The 18420-nt window shown below is 38.3% G+C and overlaps 2 protein-coding genes and 1 long non-coding RNA gene across 8 annotated transcripts; 2 read left to right on the plus strand and 1 right to left on the minus strand.

The window, feature by feature from the left end:
- Window positions 1-76: 76 nt before the first annotated feature.
- neb (kinesin family member nebbish) lies at window positions 77-18360 on the plus strand. The gene is made up of 2 exons (XM_020955158.2): window positions 77-1703; window positions 16246-18360. Exons 1-2 carry the CDS (start codon window positions 258-260, stop codon window positions 18211-18213), a joined length of 3414 nt encoding a protein of 1137 aa, XP_020810817.2. The 5' UTR covers window positions 77-257; the 3' UTR covers window positions 18214-18360.
- Window positions 4922-13763, minus strand: fok (fledgling of Klp38B). 5 transcript variants are annotated; one of them, XM_020955162.2, is made up of 2 exons: window positions 13154-13659; window positions 4922-5115 (listed from the first exon to the last, which is right to left on the minus strand). In XM_020955162.2, exons 1-2 carry the CDS (start codon window positions 13308-13310, stop codon window positions 4973-4975), a joined length of 300 nt encoding a protein of 99 aa, XP_020810821.2. In that variant the 5' UTR covers window positions 13311-13659; the 3' UTR covers window positions 4922-4972. The 5 variants fall into 5 exon arrangements, with proteins under 5 accessions (XP_020810821.2, XP_020810820.2, XP_020810819.1 ...); XM_020955161.2 differs by lacking the exon at window positions 13154-13659 and adding an exon at window positions 6467-6599; XM_020955160.2 differs by lacking the exon at window positions 4922-5115 and adding an exon at window positions 8148-9624 and having other exon boundaries at window positions 13154-13763.
- LOC147644779 (uncharacterized) lies at window positions 10376-11274 on the plus strand. Of its 2 annotated transcripts, XR_015273523.1 has the most exons (3): window positions 10376-10502; window positions 10569-10875; window positions 10939-11274. It is a non-coding gene; the product is annotated as an uncharacterized LOC147644779 (long non-coding RNA). The 2 variants fall into 2 exon arrangements; XR_015273522.1 differs by lacking the exon at window positions 10376-10502 and having other exon boundaries at window positions 10541-10875.
- Window positions 18361-18420: the final 60 nt, after the last annotated feature.

The following is an 18420-nucleotide window of genomic DNA, read 5'->3' on the forward strand; positions in this document are numbered from 1 at the left end:
AGACTCACAATTTTTTAAATATATCGAAAGTGGCAAAAGAATGTAAATTATATTTAGCCCATCGCTAACTACTACCAGTGTTGCCAGACATTTGTAAATCACACATGTGCCTGTCATCGAACAACCCTACTCTGTTATCGAACAAGGCACATCACTACTAACGAAAATTTATCAACAAACGACGCCGCGCAATAATTCGAACTATTTAAGAAGTTATTTACAAAAAGGTCCTGAAACACCGTGGATATTTCAAAAAGATGAACAACAAAAGCACTCCTGTGCGCCAGCGCATCCAGCAGTTCCAGACACGTGGCGGCCAGAAGTCGACGCCGTCATCAGACGCCAGTGCATTGCGGAGGAAGGTGCTGACGCGGACGCCCAGACAAAGCGGCGATGTTCGCCAGGATCAGCAGTTGCTCAACACGGCCTTCAGCAGCACCACACCGCAGCCGCTGCCTAGGCAGAAGTCCACTGCCCTCAATGCCTGCTACACTCCCTCATCACTGTACCGGAATTCGCACACACCCGGGAGAACGAGGACGCCGAGCGGTATGTCCAGCAGCAGCAAGGCAAAGGACAAGGATTCCATGATCGAGTCTTTCCATAGCGTCTCTGAGGAAAGCAATATGATAGTAGCGGTGCGCGTGCGCCCTCTGAACGCCCTGGAGTGCACGCGTGGTCAGGTTACCAACGTGGTTCAGGTGCATGGCGACAGCAATGAGCTAACCGTCCAGGCAGGCTGCAGTGCTGACGCCTCGGCGGGTGTAACGCACTTCTTCAGCTACGACCAGGTGTATTACTCGTGCGATCCGGAGCGCAAGAACTTTGCCGATCAGGCAAAGGTATTTGAGGGCACGGCCAGACCGCTCATTGATACCGCCTTCGATGGCTATAATGCATGTCTGTTTGCCTACGGCCAAACGGGATCGGGCAAGTCCTACAGCATGATGGGCATAGAAGCCTTGGATGATGCAGCCCTTGACGGTGGGCCACCACATGACGAAGCCGGGATCATTCCGCGCTTTTGCCACGCTCTGTTCCGACGGATAGAAGAGGTCAAGGCGCATCAGCAGCTGCAAGTGGAGGTCGAAGTCAGCTACTTTGAGATTTACAACGAGAAGATCCATGATCTGCTGAGTGTTCAGCATGCCACCACGGCAGCCGGTGACTCCACGCCCGTGCAGCAGCAACGGCCGGCTCTGAAGGTGAGAGAGCACCCGATATTTGGACCCTACGTTGTGGACTTAAGTGCCCATTCGGTGGACTCATATTCGGCGCTCCGTAACTGGCTGGCTGTGGGCAATTCGCAGCGGGCCACCGCCTCTACGGCCATGAACGACAAGAGCTCCCGCTCGCATTCCATCTTCAACATAGTCCTGAACCTGACCAATTTGAGTAGCGGGGACGAAGGCCTGTCCTCCTCGGACACGGATTCGGGCACTGCCAATTCTCTGCGACAGACGCGGCGCAGCAAGATCAGTCTGGTGGATTTGGCCGGCAGCGAACGCATCAGCGTTTCAGGCTCAAACGGTGAACGGATACGCGAAGGCGTCAGCATAAACAAGAGCCTGCTCACCTTGGGCAAAGTAATTGCAGCATTGGCAGATTCCCGCAAGGCGGCCGGAAATAGTCAAATGGGATCCTCTGGAACACCAAGCACATTCGTTCCCTACCGTGAAAGCGTCCTAACCTGGCTCCTAAGGGTAAGAATAACTATTATTTATTTAATCTTTTTTGAGCTTATCAAATGGGTCATTGGGCTGGTTTACTTTCCACTGTCGATAATTGTATCTTACTTCAGTTACCAACAATACTTCGACAGCTAGATTAAAGCCTAGGTGGTCTCTTTCGACTGTAATATATTTCTTTCTTTCATATTACCATGATTTTAGTTTAAACCTCTATTGACCACTAGTTTGCAAGACAGTAAAAATGGATAATATGATCCTATGAAGTATAAATAAATCGATATACATAACTCTATATGAGCATTATGTTGGCAAGACATAATATTCTTGTATTATTGTGCTTTCAAGCAAAAACATTTGTAGACCTCAAATAATTGTATTAGATCAATTTTGTCTTAAGTTTCGGTTTTAATTATTCTAAGATCAATGAGAGTACTTTATTATTTTCTATCTAGTACAATCCTTGAAGGTCGCAAGTATAGAACATGTAGCTTTTGAGAAGAACGGTGTCCCTTTTTACCGATCATTTGATAACTCTCCTATCCTTATCAGTGCTTAGCTCTGTGTTGACGTCGTAAAATGTTTTGATCCCAATATATTGATTATACAGGTCAAAAGATTTTTTAATGTTTTCTATTATTTGTACATATAAAAACTGACCTTGCTGGTTTAAGAAACTAAACATTCTTTATACTTTATAGATGTATCATAATAGAAACATTTAAAAGGGTAAAAAGAATGTTATTAATCAGCGAAAACTGACAATTTTATTTGATTTTTCATTAACATTGAAATTTAGTTTCTTTGTCAGAATACAATTTTTATTAAATTTCATCTCTACTATAATTTTTATTGTATTTTTCCTATATGGAATAAATTTCCCTGCGATATTTTTCAAAGCTCTGCCATCCCTAAGGGGCCGTGGCTATCTACACTTTCACTTTGATTAACTGATGGCCCATGGAATGAGGCCTCCGCACAATCAGTAATTACTCGGAAAGCAATCAGAACAGAGAAGTGCACTGCAAATGCACACAAAACGATAACCTCCATGGAAACCCCACAAAGAGTTTGAAAACACCATGTTCCCTGGCTAACATTTACATAATCATGAAGGTTTCCATCACATTGTTTTAGTCAATCTCGTGATGTTCCTCTTTGTCTCATGAGAGTAAAATTTTCTTTACTTTGTAGATGATGTTTGGGGTACTTAGGTTTTCATATTTTATTAAATATATTGTGATAATCACACTAATTAAAATACCTCAATGTATACATATATGAGAGGATTATTTTATTTTTCTTATCAGAATTCTTTACATTTGATTTAGTTTTGAGCTTTAATTTATAATCTACCTTCCATTTTTGTTTATTTTGAAAAGTATTTTTTGTATTTTGATAAAAATGTAGACCCAGTTTATTTCTATTCCCCTATCTAATTCATAGAAGAGCTTTTTATCTCGGTCTTATAGAGATATCAAAGACCTCCCTGCGCAACAATCAATTGAGTGATTAAAGCTTCTCCTTGGGCTCTTATCATATCTCTTCAAACGTTTGCTTTGCTTTTTCTATACTTATACAATTCATGACCTGATATAAGGGCACGTGTCCATAGAAATCATACTCAAACTACGGCATATATAGAAGCTTATTAACTATTTTACTCCTAAAATGAAAGTTAAAGCTTTTAATTAAAATTTTAGATTTAAAGCTAAACTTTTGTAAACTTTCTTTCCAACGTTTTAAAGAACAACAAAATATGACTATTTTGAATGTCTCCAAGACTTTTATTTTAAATATTACAAAAATATTCAACGCAAACATTATTTTTTCTTCATAAATAGATTTTCCAGAGTACATACCACATTGAGTGTATTATATTAAAAACACAAAAATCAGGTGTGTCTATTGACTATAATTAAGTGTTAATTTCATTGTGATACATGAGGCCTCACATGGAACGTACTAATGTGTGTTTTTCCAAATATTCAAAGTCCTCAAAACTAAAAACCAAAACATTTTCCCATATAGGAATCTGGAACTATAAAACAAACGGTCACAAGGTCCTATTTTAAGGATCATCATATTTATCTGCCAAGCCTCAGACAGAAAAGAATTTCAGAGTTAAATGAAAAAATCCAAACTTAACAATTTAAAACTTTTTAAAAAGAGAACATACAATTTTCACATACACTTATTGTTTATTCTGTCGTTTTAAAATTATCTTTTGACTTTCCATTACTAGAAGGTATATAAAAACCTTTTCATTCATATTATTAATTCATTTTCTTACCTTTTTTAAACATTGACAACAAATTTGATAACTTAAATTGAATTCTCATAACTTGAAAACTCGCACAACAGTTCCTCTTTTTTGTAACTTTCCTCTGAATGACTAAGTAGAGTAAATAACTGAACAAAATAATTGTGAGCCATTGAACAATTAAACAACACGTTTAAAAATAACAACGTTGAGTTCATCAAATTGGATTTTGTTTAAACAATGAGGAGATTTCGCACCCATTTCTTTGAATTCCACCCCTCAAAAATTAACACGTGCCAAGGAACAATTTTCAGAGTTGAGATATGTGTGAATTGCCAATGTAATACTTGCCTAGAGCCAAGGTATTATCTGATTGATTTCTGATTATTATTAGTCAATACTTAAGCATTTAATCTTCCTTTAAAGTTAAGTCTTAACTTCTAGTATCAACGTGTTTACATAAGTGAAAAGTGGCGCTTCAGTTTTTACGACGTTATTTTTAATCATTCCAAAAACTGGATGAGTAATTATAGAAACAGACTATCATTTGATTGAAGGGATTACAAGGTTCAAGCACTTGTCTTTTTTCATTTTTAAGTGTTGTTATTGTCTAAGCACTTTAATTTAAGTTACGGTAGTACCCCGAACTGAATCTCAGCCCTTTATTTCCCACTAAATAGTCTTGGCCATTAAAAGTGACAAATATTTGCAGTTATGGCGTCGTAGTAACATCGTAACCAAGCCAATAAGGAATCACGTTTTGATTGAGAATGCAACATTGTTAGGCAACCATATATAGCCTTAGCTAGCAACCTGTCCTAAGTTCACTTTTATACTAGACTTTTCGTTTCGTTTTCCATACAGTTCCTAATATCTTTTAAGTACTTTTCCTATCTTTGCATAATATAAACCCAAGTCCCACATGTGTACATCTTTTTCTCACACCACCGATTTAAAAATACTTTGCTGATAATGTGCTGCATTGTTTTTTGTTTTCTTTATTTATTCTGGTGTACTTGTACTAAAACAATATAACACTTGATACGTTATCGCGTCTCTGAAGTTGCGACACCAACACTTTTAGATGTCGTCGTTTTCCACATTTACAGGCAGTTGGCTCGCATTTGCAATTGCTCTTGCTTAACTTTTTGCCATCCTTAGTAGCTGTAATAAAATGTCGTAAATAATATGAATAATTTATAGGTATACAAACCCTATTCTAAAGGAACAAAGTATTATTTGTTGCTAAATAAACTTGGGTCTTTTTTCTACCCTCACAAGGCCCTGATAGCTATCTTGTCGAAAAATATAAATATCAGATAAACTTATCGTAAAAGCAACTTGGTTGTCTTCACTCCATTAAGTAAGCTGGTTTTTTATCGAGCCGAAAAGAAAAACGCGAAGGGAGTCCGGTAATTACTACTAACCCAGCACTGAATTAATCTGACCTCTAACTTTAAGATTGGGGTTAGAAGTCGGTCCTTGTAATTATTTAATTTAGCAAGCGAATCTGTATTTCTAGTTCAAAGCAGGTTTCGAATAATAACATATATCTTCAGTTTCACTAAATTAGTTCAAAATCCAGATAGAGACTTCATAGGTCTGATTATATCCCTTATTATCAGTGCTGCCAACTTTTGACCAACAAAAAAAGCTGTTTTCGACGGGGGAAGTGAAAAAAAAAGCTTAAAAAATTTATAAAAAAATCCAAAAAAAAAGCTGAAACAAATGTATAAAAAATAGAAAAAATTTCAACAAATATAAAAATTTAATAAGTTCAGTTTTGTTTAAAAGATTTCCATAATTTGATCAATTTCTTCATGGTCTTCCTTATTTTCGTAAGACCTAATAGTTCCTATCATCTGCAGATATTTGATTGGCACTTCATAGTCGACGCAGCATTTCCCGACCCTTCGCAATCCGTTTCTGTATATTAAAATAAATATAATGAATATAAATAGAAATGAATATCTTTTGCTTGCACTAGTATGCTTCTTTATTGCAGCGTGAGCTCGCAGATCACTGAGTTTAGCTGTAATAGTAGTCTTGCAATAGTTGCAATAAACCCTTTGCAGGTCTGTGTCATCCCTGCGAATCCATGCCTTAAATTCATCACTTTTAAGCCAGACATCGCGGCATTTTTGTTTATACTCCTTCGGCATTTTAGAACTTGCTAACAATTTACGCGGACTTTTTATATAGAGATGGAAAAACTAAGCGACTTATGAAATTAGCGTATATCTATTAAAACAATCGATACGTCGCTACATTATCTGGTTTGTTCGTAAAGCTAACTTTTTAGCTGCCACTTTTTCATATTTTGTACTTAAGTTTTAACAACACAAAAAAAATCGGGAAAAAGCCAATTCAATTTCCAAAAAACCCAGAATTCCCGCTTTTCACAATTCCCGCAATTCACAAATTTTTCCCGCAGTTAGGCTTAAAAAAAAGCCAGTTTTGACGGGAATAAATCCAAATTGGCAGCACTGCTTATTATTAAGCAAACAAATTTCACCTTTTAACTTTACTCCAAAAGGAGTTCTCATTTTGTCCAAAAGACGCTTAAGCATTTTATCCTTTTTTTTTTGGATTTTGAAAGGATTTTTTTTACTTTATGACCTTTACATTTCAGAAACCATTTAAGAACTAAAACAACTTAAAATTCTAAATAAATTCTGAGCTAGTTTTTCTCTTTATCGTGAGCAAAGCCCCTGCAAAACCGCAATGCAACCCGAACACTCTTTTTGACATGCCACAAACATTTTTATATATGTTATAAAGGAAGTGGCTTTTCAGAGATAGTCTAGAAAAATCGACTTAAATTCTGGGGTTAATTTTTCACACAATAAAAAAAATTCGTGGATCTGTCGCATTCGATACGTGACTCTAATAAGGAAAGCGTGCCTCCAAAGCTACGTCACTTTATTGTTTTCATAATTAGCAACACTTGGGAGCGATATCAGTTTTAAACTAAGCCACGTTGCTAGCTCAATAATTAACTTTAATTAACAAAATTGAAGCAATAAGGTATGTACATATCTCCGATATGCAAATGTCAGTGATGGAAAATAAAGTGCCTGTTTTCTGTTGCTAATTGAACAAAACTCATTAGGGCTTATTAGGGGCTTGACACTCACTATATTTACACAATTATTCAAAATATTCATACTCAACAAAAAACTGTTTCGTATTTTCCACTCTTTTTTTAAAAAAACCTATCTAAAACCTACGAAAAACCTACCTCGTAGAATACAGTTTATGACGTTTACATTATATAATAAGTAGTACATGCAGCTTGAATTCCAGTTTGCTGCATAACAAACAATAGTAATCAGAGCAAGCTTATAATAATAATATAGTCAGTTCCATTCCCTGGGCAATGTGGTTAACATTGAATATTAAATGAATGCATTTATGGCTTCCCTTCATGCGCTGATTTTTCTCCAGGGCAGCTCTCACCGTATAAACCCAGTGCACTTAAATTCGTATAATATAAATCGTATAGCACGCTGGGCAATTCACAGTCTGATCACCTCCCTGTCCGGATCCACAGGGAAAATAAAAACAATTTAAAAATATGCAAACAAACAATCTGTTTTGCTGCTGTTCTTGAATTATTATAGCGACAAAAGCTGATCTCATCCTCGCGTGTCTATGGTCGTTGCTCTAATTCAATTCAGTTCAGATGAGAGGGACTATAATTTGTGTAAGGTTATGTTCCGACAAACTTTGATTGTTTAAGAGAGATTTCAGGGAAATACATTTTTATTATTCACTTCCTCAGGGTCAGGTTCCCGGTTGGTTTAACTAGAGGTTCAAGGCGTTGTTTGTCAAACCTATTTTCATTTTGTGGGTCGGCTTTGAAAACCGACCTTACCCATTAAATATTTTCTTAATTTAATATTTAATCTTATTTCAAGCTCAAAAGTCTTTGATGTTGCCTACAAATGATTTATTAACCTTAATTAACAAAGTGGTGCGAGACGGAAAGATTTCCAAAAGAATTTGTATTAAAAATTATAACGTTTTTTTGTAAAATAATCCAGCTTGAGTCAGATACCCAAACTGACCCACCCCAATATTTTATTTTATATTTCTCCGCATATATTAATTTAAGTAAAAAAATCGTTTAAAAATTAATTCGATTCGTCTTGTGAATTCTTATAAACAGTGTCCGAAAAGCAGAAACAAATATATTTCGATTTGATTTTCATTTTTGTATTTATTGTTGTAATATATATTTAATTTAAATTAAACATTAATATATAATATATATGATATATAACATTGTGTAAATTGAAAAACTTCTCGGTACCTGCAAGCAATTTTTTCACAAATCAACACATATTTGATCAATTACTTATACGTCTAAAGCAAATGTTAAATTATTTTCATAATATTTCCGTATTTTGCACAATTGAGCTTGAATACCAAATAACCGGTTACATTTTTATATTTTGTATAATTACAAGTTGGGTTAAGAAAATTTAACTTGGCCATAAACTTTCGAAACATTTTCAACTTTTACATATATGCATATATCTAGATTTAGATTTATTTTGACACTTGCTCGGACTGTGACAATGCTCAGTTGGTATTACAATAAATATATAGGGAAATGTCTAATATAGACAAGGATACAATAAAAATCGGGGTCCAAAGTATACGTAGTTAGACATACATACATATTGAAAAAAATAACAATTGTAAACCTTAATCGGCGTCAATGAAGCATTTTTCTTTCCTTGTTACTTTTAATTATTTTTCGTTAATATTCTATTCCTGTAACTGATCCAATAAGGTAAAAAAAAAACCAAATTACGCACATGTAGATTTAAAAGTATCTACTGCAATTTACTCAGTCTCGTACGCAAAATAGAAAATGTTATTTTTTTTAGCTTTTTTCGTTTTGCTTCCCTTGTGGTTTGTGTATTAAGTGTTTTTTTTTTTTTTCCTTGGTTCGCCTAGGGTCAAAAAATGCGTTGGTCAAGCAGGCAGGTTTTCGTTGTTTGATTTTCTCATCGAGTGCTGTTTGTTGTATGTCTGTAAACAATTTGGTTTACTGTTAAGCCTTCACACGAAACTTTTTTTGTAAAAGCATTTGGAAGATTATATGGGTGTTAACAATAAGAGTATAGGGTCTTGTAAATTGGTATCAAGTTCTGGCTTCTGCATTGTAAATGGTAGTGTATTCGCGATGCGGAAGTACAGTCGCGTTGGATTATTGTAGCTGCACAGCTGCTGTCCCACTTTCTCGCATGCTTCGCGCCATCTTTTGTGTCTTACAGCTTTTTCCTTTTACCTTTTACGTTGTTTTTCTTTTTGTTTTACTGTCTTCTTTTATGTTTTGCTACTTTTCAGGTTTTTCCTTTCTTCTGGTTAACATTTATATGGCATTTGCGAATTGCTGTTCTTGCTTTCAGGGCTGTCGTCCCGCTCACACCTTGCAGCTCTGTTGGGCAAGGACGGAGGAGAGCGCTGGGGCGGGCTGCTGCACCACCTCGTGGCTGTGCTCATGCTCGTGCATCTCCTCCTCATCCTCGCAGATGCTGTCATGGTGCTTGCGCTGCTCCCGCTTGCGCATGTAGTTGATGAGCGGTCGCTTCTTGTGCTCCTTGCAGAAGGGGCAGTCCTTGCGCATTTGCTTCTCGGACTTTATCTGCTTGCACTTTTCTGTAAGGAAAGCAAAATGAATATACACCGTTATTTATGTGCTCGCATTAATTATCTTCCATTCCTCTATTCTCACATTCGCCCTTGCTTCCTCTATTTTGGCCTACGTGCCCACTGCCCTTTTGGGCCAGACAGCTGATTGTACCGGCGTGACGTCGCTGGGCCTATGCTCACGACGTCACGTCGACACCAGCTGCTCTCACTCTCCTTTTCCTCTTGCGACCTTACTTGCCGTGGTGACCCTGTGGCTCACACACACACACACACACACAGTCGGAAGATTACCCCTGCAGTACCGCGTGTCATCAATAGCCACTGTCATCAACCCGTCATCAACGCGCCGACTGCGACTTCTATAGAGTCGACGCTCTGCCGACTGCGACTTCTACCGAGTCGACGCTCTGCCCGCTGCGACTTCTATAAAGTCGACGCTCTGCCGACTGCGACTTGTACGGAGCCTACGCTCTAATGCTGCCATGGTGATTGCCTATCTCACTGCCTCACTCACTCTTCAAACGAGTGAGATGAGCCAAAAGCAAATAAGTTAACAATTAAAATCGAACCAACTGTTTCGCACCCTAGAAATTTAGCATTTTTATGTGTATAATATATTATCATTAACAATTATAATGATGGTATTAGGAATAAATATTCTTTAAATATAAAACGCGAATGAAAAAATAATTGCATATCGAACAAAATTGTTTGAGCTGCAATAACATTTTAAGTAACTTGTTGCCTCGTCGGATATATCCTTTATACCCTGTTTACAAGGAAGCAAAACACTCGGACACAAGATAGCCAAACGGGACTTTGTGAAACGAAACGAACAATAAGAGAAAAAAAACGGACTTGAGGATCCGTTTTTCCGGATCGTGGTTCGTTTTGTTGTTGGAGGCACGGTCCTTTTTTTTTCTATTGCTTATTCGTGTTTTCACTTGCAGTTAAACAGTGAGCTAAGTGAGAAGTGTGCGGATTGCGCACTGCGCACGCCAAATTAAAAAAAAAAATTTGACATATGTACATATATAAATATTCTGTTTAGTTTTCAATAATTGAAACTATATATCAGGTGAGTTTTTATGTAAAGATTTAAAAAAAGTTTACTTTCGTATCAATTCTGTCTTCTATTTTGAGTACATCTTCCCGTCCTCCCACTTCGTGTCTGCATGCATCTATTGTGATACATCGATGGTGCGAAGTGTAAGAAAAGGCTTCGAGACCATAAGAAGTTCTACTCTGCACTCTTAGGTAATTATGTATTTTTTTTTTTAGATTTTGATATCAATTTATTTTCCAAATTTTCCTTTTCAGATGCAATAAGTCAAGTTGATGCAACGGAGCCACTTGCCAACCGTTTAACTAAAAGCCTTCCTTGCGCAAAAAATTTGGAGGCGCAACATAAAAAAAGGAAAAGGGATGAAGACGTGTTAGAATGTGGTCCGAGCGTTTTTCAATACATTAATATTTAATTTTTAATGTTAATTATTATAATTATTATTATTGTATTATTATTTTTTAAAATGTATTTTGTATTATTATAAGAAATATTTTTAATTTGATTATTTGTATTATTTTATGTATAATTATAATTTTATTATGTTAGTTTTTAAGAGGATATAATAAAAATGAATGAATTGAAATATGAAATCCCTTATTTATGTTTTTTAATTAATTTATTATTGATGACACATCGATGAATTGTTGATGAAACATCGATGAATTGTTGATGAAACATCGATGAATTGTTGATGACACATCGATGAATTGTTGATGAAACATCGATGTTTCATCGATGTATCATCGATGTTTCATCGATGTTTCATCGATGTATCATCGATGTTTCATCGATGTTTCATCGATGTATCATCGATGTATCATCGATGTTTCATCGATGTATCATCGATGTTTCATCAACAATTCATCGATGTTTCATCGATGTGTCATCAACAATACATCGATGAATTGATGATGAATTGTTGATGAAACATCGATGAATTGATGATGAAACATCGATGAATTGTTGATGAAACATCGATGTTTCATCGATGTGTCATCAACAATACATCGATGAATTGATGATGAATCATCGATTTATTGTTGATGAATTTCTATTGATGACAGCCTAGGACATGCCCATGTTAAATTCATCAACAGTTTGTATGGGCTGTCATCGATGAATCATCAACAGCACCCCCTTCGCTGTTGATGAAACGTTGATGAATTACTGATGACAGGTACTGCAGGGACACTATTGCTTTGATTGCTCAATTGACACCGTGTTAAATGCTAAACGGTTCTTATTAATCAAAGCCCAGCCGATTCATGTGGAAACGGTTTATAAATAGCCAATCGCTGTGATAAGCGACCTTGCATAATCTATGTTACCATATATATAACACACGGAAAAAAACTAATTGTTCTATTTTTAAGGAAATTAATCAATAAAAAAGCTTTAAAATTAGACACAGAATGAAAGTAGAATTTTGAAAATTTGAAAATATTCTTCGTAAATTCCAAAAATGTTAGATACTACTACTACTACTTCTACTTTTGAGATATTTAACAGGTTTTGCCCTAACCTCAATTTGGAAAAGCGGACTTAATGAATTTAGTATCGTATCGAATTTTCTATATTTTTCTTACATTTCTTTTGTTGTCTGCTGTGGTAACCGAACGGCACAGTGGGGGTAATTAGTCATATGATATGCGGATGTACTCCAAAAAATATATATCTGTATTTATTGACCGCGCACCTTAGTTCTTTTATTGCGCCTCAGTTTTAGCCCAACTCTGATTTATATATGTGTGTCTGTGCAAAAGAGAGTTACCAATACAGTCTTTGCGTTTTGTTGACCAATTGTGGAGGTACAGTCGTCAGTCTTGGCATGTGTCTGTTTATAGTATATGCATGCTTTGTTTATTGGACTTTAATGACCTCCATAACACGGAATCGGTTGCCGAGTTTAACCACCTTTTTGTGACTGTTTACGATTTCCACATCTTACAATACACTCTTTGTGTACCTTAATTGCGCCTCAAATTTTAAATTCAAATGGAAACCTATTAACGTGCTCGTTTAGTTTTTTGCAATTGACTGTCCATATCCTACCACACGTGGAGCTAGGCCACCAGAAGAGGGAAAAATCGTAAACAAAGATGGAAAGCTGAGCTGATAAAGCGGGTGCCCTGTTAAGAAACCACCGTAGACACCCTGTGTGTATGCGCAAAAAATTAAGGCGTGTTCCCCACACACACACAAATCCACTCGTATTCACAGACGAAAAATCGGGCTGGCTATTTATAAACTTGCAAAAACAACAAACAACGCACGCAATTCACAAAGTGAACGGCGTTACGAAGGGGGCGGGTCTTGCTATCGTACGTGTGTACATGCACATATTGTATGTATGAATGCACATTCTACTCGAAAGCATGTTTTCGTTGCATTTACGACTCTACAATTGCCTTACTGGAAGCTCTGGAGGACTATCGTTAATGGCCATTTTTTTGGGGCCCCGACAATTACCTTGCACTCGACTGTAGCAATCCTTGACCGCATACGGAGATGTGGTGGTCTCCAGGGTTCCGTATGGGAACTGCTCGTAGTCGCGGTAATAGCCGTTGCGCATCGATCCGCCATATGACATGGTAGAGTCGCTAACACAGAATCCCCAAACATCCATGTCTGTAGCTTGTTTTTTTTTTTCTCTTCCTTCGCCTTGCAAGGAGCGGTACAGTTATGGTGGTTTGGCGGACGTGGGTGTGTTGTTCTCTCTCTGTGAACGGCGCGTTGTGCGAGGTCGTTTCACTTTGTCTCTCTGCTCTTTGCCGTGCAATGAACTCTGTTTGAATCACTGTGTCTTGCGGCCGTAGTCTCAGGCGTTTTTTTATTTGACGCGTATTTATGCACTTTTTTTAAGCGTGAACACCAAAAGTCAGGTATGTTGTTTGTGCATTCCAGTCTTAATGCAAATGGGTTCGTCTATATTTCACCGATTTCGATGTATTCTCAGTGGCAAGTCTCGTATGAAACTAAAAGCCGAGCGTCGAAATTACTGCATTTTTGTAGCCCTCGTGTGCGCGGTGGCTGCTTCGGCTCTTGTTTTGCTGTCGACTTCGGGTCTCACAGCTCGTGCGTAAAGTTGTTTTTGTCCCCCATATTTACTGGTTACGTGTGAGTGTATGTGCGCAATGGGGGGCACAATGGTAGAAACACTTGGGGGCTAGAATTGTATGAATCGGATTCACTGATACGCATTCTCTTATTTCTTAGCATGTATTCAATATTTCCTATTTTAAATTTATTGAAATTCAGTTATTCTAATCGCTATTTTGCTTATTTAAAATGTAATTTTCGCTATTATTCAAGTGACCTGGATTGTGTGAAAATTGTATGTTTCGTTGTGTACACATATGTATATAAGCATGTGTGTACGACCTTTTGTTGTGTTGTGTTTTCGCGTCTCGTGCTTTTGTTGAGGCCTCACCTTTCATCCTGCCCTCCTCGTCGAGTGCTTACAGCGCTCTCACATGAGGCACAGTGGGACAAACACAGAAATCGATGCGCTTCGTAACCACTCATTTTCCTAATGATTCACCCTGCATTAGTTTTAAAAATTCCTAATAAATGTTAATTAGGTGAGGGCATGAAAATCATACTGGAAGTTTTTCTTATTAGCAATCAATTGCTAACAGCAAAAAGGTGACCGAAACCAGATGCCAAGAGAGTGATACGATGGATGATGGATTGGATTGCTGTCCATCTGGAGGTTTAGATATATCTTTATAAGGTTTGCTAATCAAAGTCTAGACTGCAGGCCGAGCACGAGTTGTTTTAGCCTTAATTGAGCTAAGCGAAATTCGGTTGCTAAGCGGTATTTGATTTTATTGGGGTTAGTTAATTTAAACATGGTTTCAAACCAAAAGCTCCTAGTGCTTATGGTTCTTTGGACCCTTAAAAATCACACCAAACATAAAAATGTGCAGCTTATGTTATTTTTTCTGTTTACTAAATGTTAACATTATCGTACATATTCGTAAACCTAGTGTTAATGGATGGTCTACGTCATTTTAGCCGGTTCCCTTATATTATCGACCTACCGGCTTTATTAACAAATTTTTGCGGTTTAAGTTTGCTATACACGAATTTCGGGGCATACGAAGATATCGTGACAGATTTCTAAAGGTGGGCGGACATAAGATGGCTAAATATAGCTAATACTTTGCTTATATGGGCCGCTTTGGAACCCAAATGACTAATCGCGATCCACAATTTTCATTAATTGAGTTTGCGGTTAATTGTTCCAGTTTTAGTTCCATCTGTTTGGATTGGACAAGCCCCTAAAGGTCGTTTGCATTATCGTACCGTCTTTGGATCTTCAGAATTAATTAATTAAATACTCAGATGGTAAATTACATAAGACCATTTTGTATAACGTGTCTTCAAAAACACTTTAATTAGATAACGTGTTAATACAGCCCACTGTGCCCTCTCAATTAGCTACGCCTACGCCGCTGCTGCTGCGCAGTTTGAGTAAATATCCCCTGCCCGCTCTCACCGCCTCTCTAACGTTCTTTTGGCCCACGGTGCTGACCTGCTTAATCAAACAAGTGTCTTTTACTCATACCGAACTCTGGCAAGCAAGTATGTGTACTAAATGCTAAATATGTATGTACATATTTGTTTGTTTTGTTAGTGGATATAGGGAAAAGTAAGTGTATGTATATAGTATGTATTTTGTTGGCACAACAACAAATGCTTGATTATCTTCGTTTCTTTCCTCCTTGCCTTCAATGCATTTACTGATAACAGTTGGGCGATAGATAATAATCTCAAAACACTGAAAGAAAACGACATATGTATGTACTTATCTGAATAAGAGCTCCCAATTAAAGGTCAAGTTTTGCACTCGATTCTTATGATGTATAACAATTTTAAATATTCGTTGTTCTACATAAAACCTATTCATTTACGCACATACATAACAGTGTATTTTTAAATCAATCCCATCTAGTTTATTTTTTGCGCTTTGACTAATGGCTTTAATTTAAATGGAATTTCTATGATACATTTGTGATATCATTCGTTGATAAATTGAATACAACTTAATGATAAAAATGATTGTAATTAGACATTAAATTCCTTATATTTCCATTTCGATCAAAGTAAAATATCTTAACCGAAACATTAAGACTGTTGTTCAATCATTTCGCAGAGTTTTTCTAAGAGGGCAGTTATCTGACAATAGAGAACACTCGACTTTAGTTTCTTTACAGTATATCTGTTTATAATTAAATACATATGTATGTATGAAGTTTTATAAGTAAACATAATACCATTATCATTAGTAGATTTTATTTCCGCGACAAAGTTTTAATGACACCTATAAAATATAGAGGTCTGTATATGTATGTATATTAAGTTAAATATGCGCAGATAGAAGTGTTCTAGAAATAATTGAAATTAATTCTTTATGTAATTTTTTTTTTTTTATTGTGATTTTAAAAAGTGATGCAAATAATACTTTCAAGTACTCCCATATAAGGCAATATTAGTTTTCTTTAAATGACCATTTCACGAACTCAAAACTTATAACTTTCCATTTTTCTTCTTTCAAGGAAAACCTCGGTGGAAACTCAAAAACTGTCATGTTGGCTACCATCTCACCAGCTAGTCTGCATGCGGACGAAACTCTTGCCACTTTGCGTTATGCCTGCAAGGCACGCTCCATCGTTAACCGGGTTAAGGTGAATGAATCTCCCCATGACAAGATCATTCGGGACCTGCGTGCCGAAGTGGATCGCCTGAAGTCACTGCGGAACGAGTACGAGAGGCAAAGGCGTCTTTCCGGGAACAACAATAATAATCCGGTGCCAAGAAAGATCATTATCGAGACTTCGGTTGATGACACCGAGGTGGAGGCACTACGACAGCAGCTGGCTGAAAGGGAACGAGAGCTTAGTCGTGCTCAAAAATCCTGGATGGAGAAGCTCAAGGAGGCGGAGGATCAGCGCAAGTCGGAGCTCCGATTGCTCAAGCGTCGCGGTTTAGCCCTGGAATTGACTGCCGATCAAAAGCAGGCATGCTTGGTCAATCTTACAGCGGATCCGATCCTAAGTGGCACCTTGTTTTACTTGCTACCCCAAGGGCTAGTGCGCATCGGACGCGGTCGCCTTCCCAGTAATTCCAGTTCCCAGCCGGATATTGTACTGGATGGTCCCTTGGTTGCCCTGCAGCACTGCAATATAGAACACGATCGGTCTGGAAAACTTTTCGTCATACCCGGCAGCGAGGACTTTGAGACCTATGTGAACGGAGAGCTCTTGCAGGATCGTCGGCAGTTGTTCCATGGCGATCGCTTGGTGATTGGTGGCTCCCATTATTTCCGCATCTCCAATCCTTTTTGTCCACAGAGAGGCAAAACCGAGCAGCCGGTGGACTTTCAGCTGGCCCACCAGGAGATTTTGCAGAAACAGGAGCAACAATTGCGCTCGGAGCTTGAAGCTGAAAAGCGAGCAGCCTTAACACGCATCGAACAGGAGCGTGCCCAACATGCCAGGGACTTTGAGGAGCGGCTGCAGTGCCTCGAACTGGAACAGTTCAAGTACAAGTGTAACAGCGAGATATTGGAAACGGAGCGTCAGGCACTGGCTCAGCAGCATCAGCAAACAGCGCTTAATGAGGAGCAGGCAACATCGACTCCAGCGCAAAAATCAACGCTTCTGGAGGATATACAACGCATCATGCTGAATCCATCGGAAGAGAGCCTGCATAAGACCCAGCTAATGGTCAGGGAGGCCACACAAAGGTGTCGTCAGCTGGGTCTGCAACTCGAGTTTCGGCAAACCCAAACGCCAGACGAGTTTGGACTGCTGCGGACGGTGATCCTGATTCTGGACAAGCAGCGTGGCCTGAAGGCCGAGTGGCCTACGGCCCGTTTGGGCGTGTGGCTTGACATGGTCAGGGACAGTGCAGCGGAGCAGCCGGATAAACAAAATGCCCGCAACATTTTCCAGAGCGTGGAGGTTGATTGGGAACCCCTTGATGCGGATCTCAATGAGACACTGAGTGACACGCACAATTCTAGTCGAATAGCTCTAAATCTAAGTGCCATGAAGGATGTCCTGCTTAATAAGCCCCTGAAGAGGCTGCTACTGAACGTTTCGGGTAGTAGTAACAATTCCCCAAGACAGACATCCACGCCATCTGCCAAAACCACGCCCATTAGTCCCTCTCCTGGCAGCAAACTGGTGCAGTACACCAAGCGTCTGCTCACGTACGATCCCGAGGAGACGCCCCTTGGAAACAGTAGCAACTTCGCCGCCGTTGTTCATCAAGAGCTGCTGATGATACAGCGCTGTTCACAGCGTCTTCAGAGGCAATGTGAGAGCGTTTTGCTCGAGCGGGAGAATCAACAGGATAGCGGAGTCCTAGCTGTCAGTGTTCAGGAGGCGCTGGGACGACTGGATAGCGTACTGAACGGAATACGCAGCTCCCTTGCCCAGGCGGAGGCTGCTGCTGCTGCTGCAGGTGGTGCCATGTCACCAACAAAAGCACAGAAGGCGGTGCGCTTTCTTATCGATTGATGGCTATTAGTTCTCCCACCTTGGACTACATTTCAAGTTGCTGCAATGTGCTTTGTGTTTGTTTTTATGTTTATTTTTATATATGTATACTCATATATATTTTTTGTGTATTGGTTTTTAAAAATAAAATATTTAATAGCACCAAAATGAAGACGAATTTTGAGCATAATTGTGTATAATTTAAATTGGTATTGTAGAACAAAATAT

The sequence above is a fragment of the Drosophila serrata genome, unplaced genomic scaffold (genome assembly GCF_035046125.1).
Source record: "Drosophila serrata isolate PLE 108 unplaced genomic scaffold, ASM3504612v1 contig_100, whole genome shotgun sequence".
Taxonomy (NCBI): Eukaryota; Metazoa; Arthropoda; class Insecta; order Diptera; family Drosophilidae; genus Drosophila; species Drosophila serrata.

What these genes read in the sequence shown, in the direction of transcription:
- neb (XM_020955158.2), top strand. Translation starts at nt 258, where the DNA reads ATGAACAACAAAAGCACTCCTGTGCGCCAGCGCATCCAGCAGTTCCAG. An exon ending in TCCTAACCTGGCTCCTAAGG is followed by an intron (nt 1,704 to 16,245) that starts GTAAGAATAACT and finishes TCTTCTTTCAAG; the next exon opens with GAAAACCTCGGTGGAAACTC.
- fok (XM_020955160.2), bottom strand. Translation starts at nt 13,310, where the DNA reads ATGGATGTTTGGGGATTCTGTGTTAGCGACTCTACCATGTCATATGGC. An exon ending in TTGCTACAGTCGAGTGCAAG is followed by an intron (nt 9,625 to 13,153) that starts GTAATTGTCGGG and finishes CTTTCCTTACAG; the next exon opens with AAAAGTGCAAGCAGATAAAG.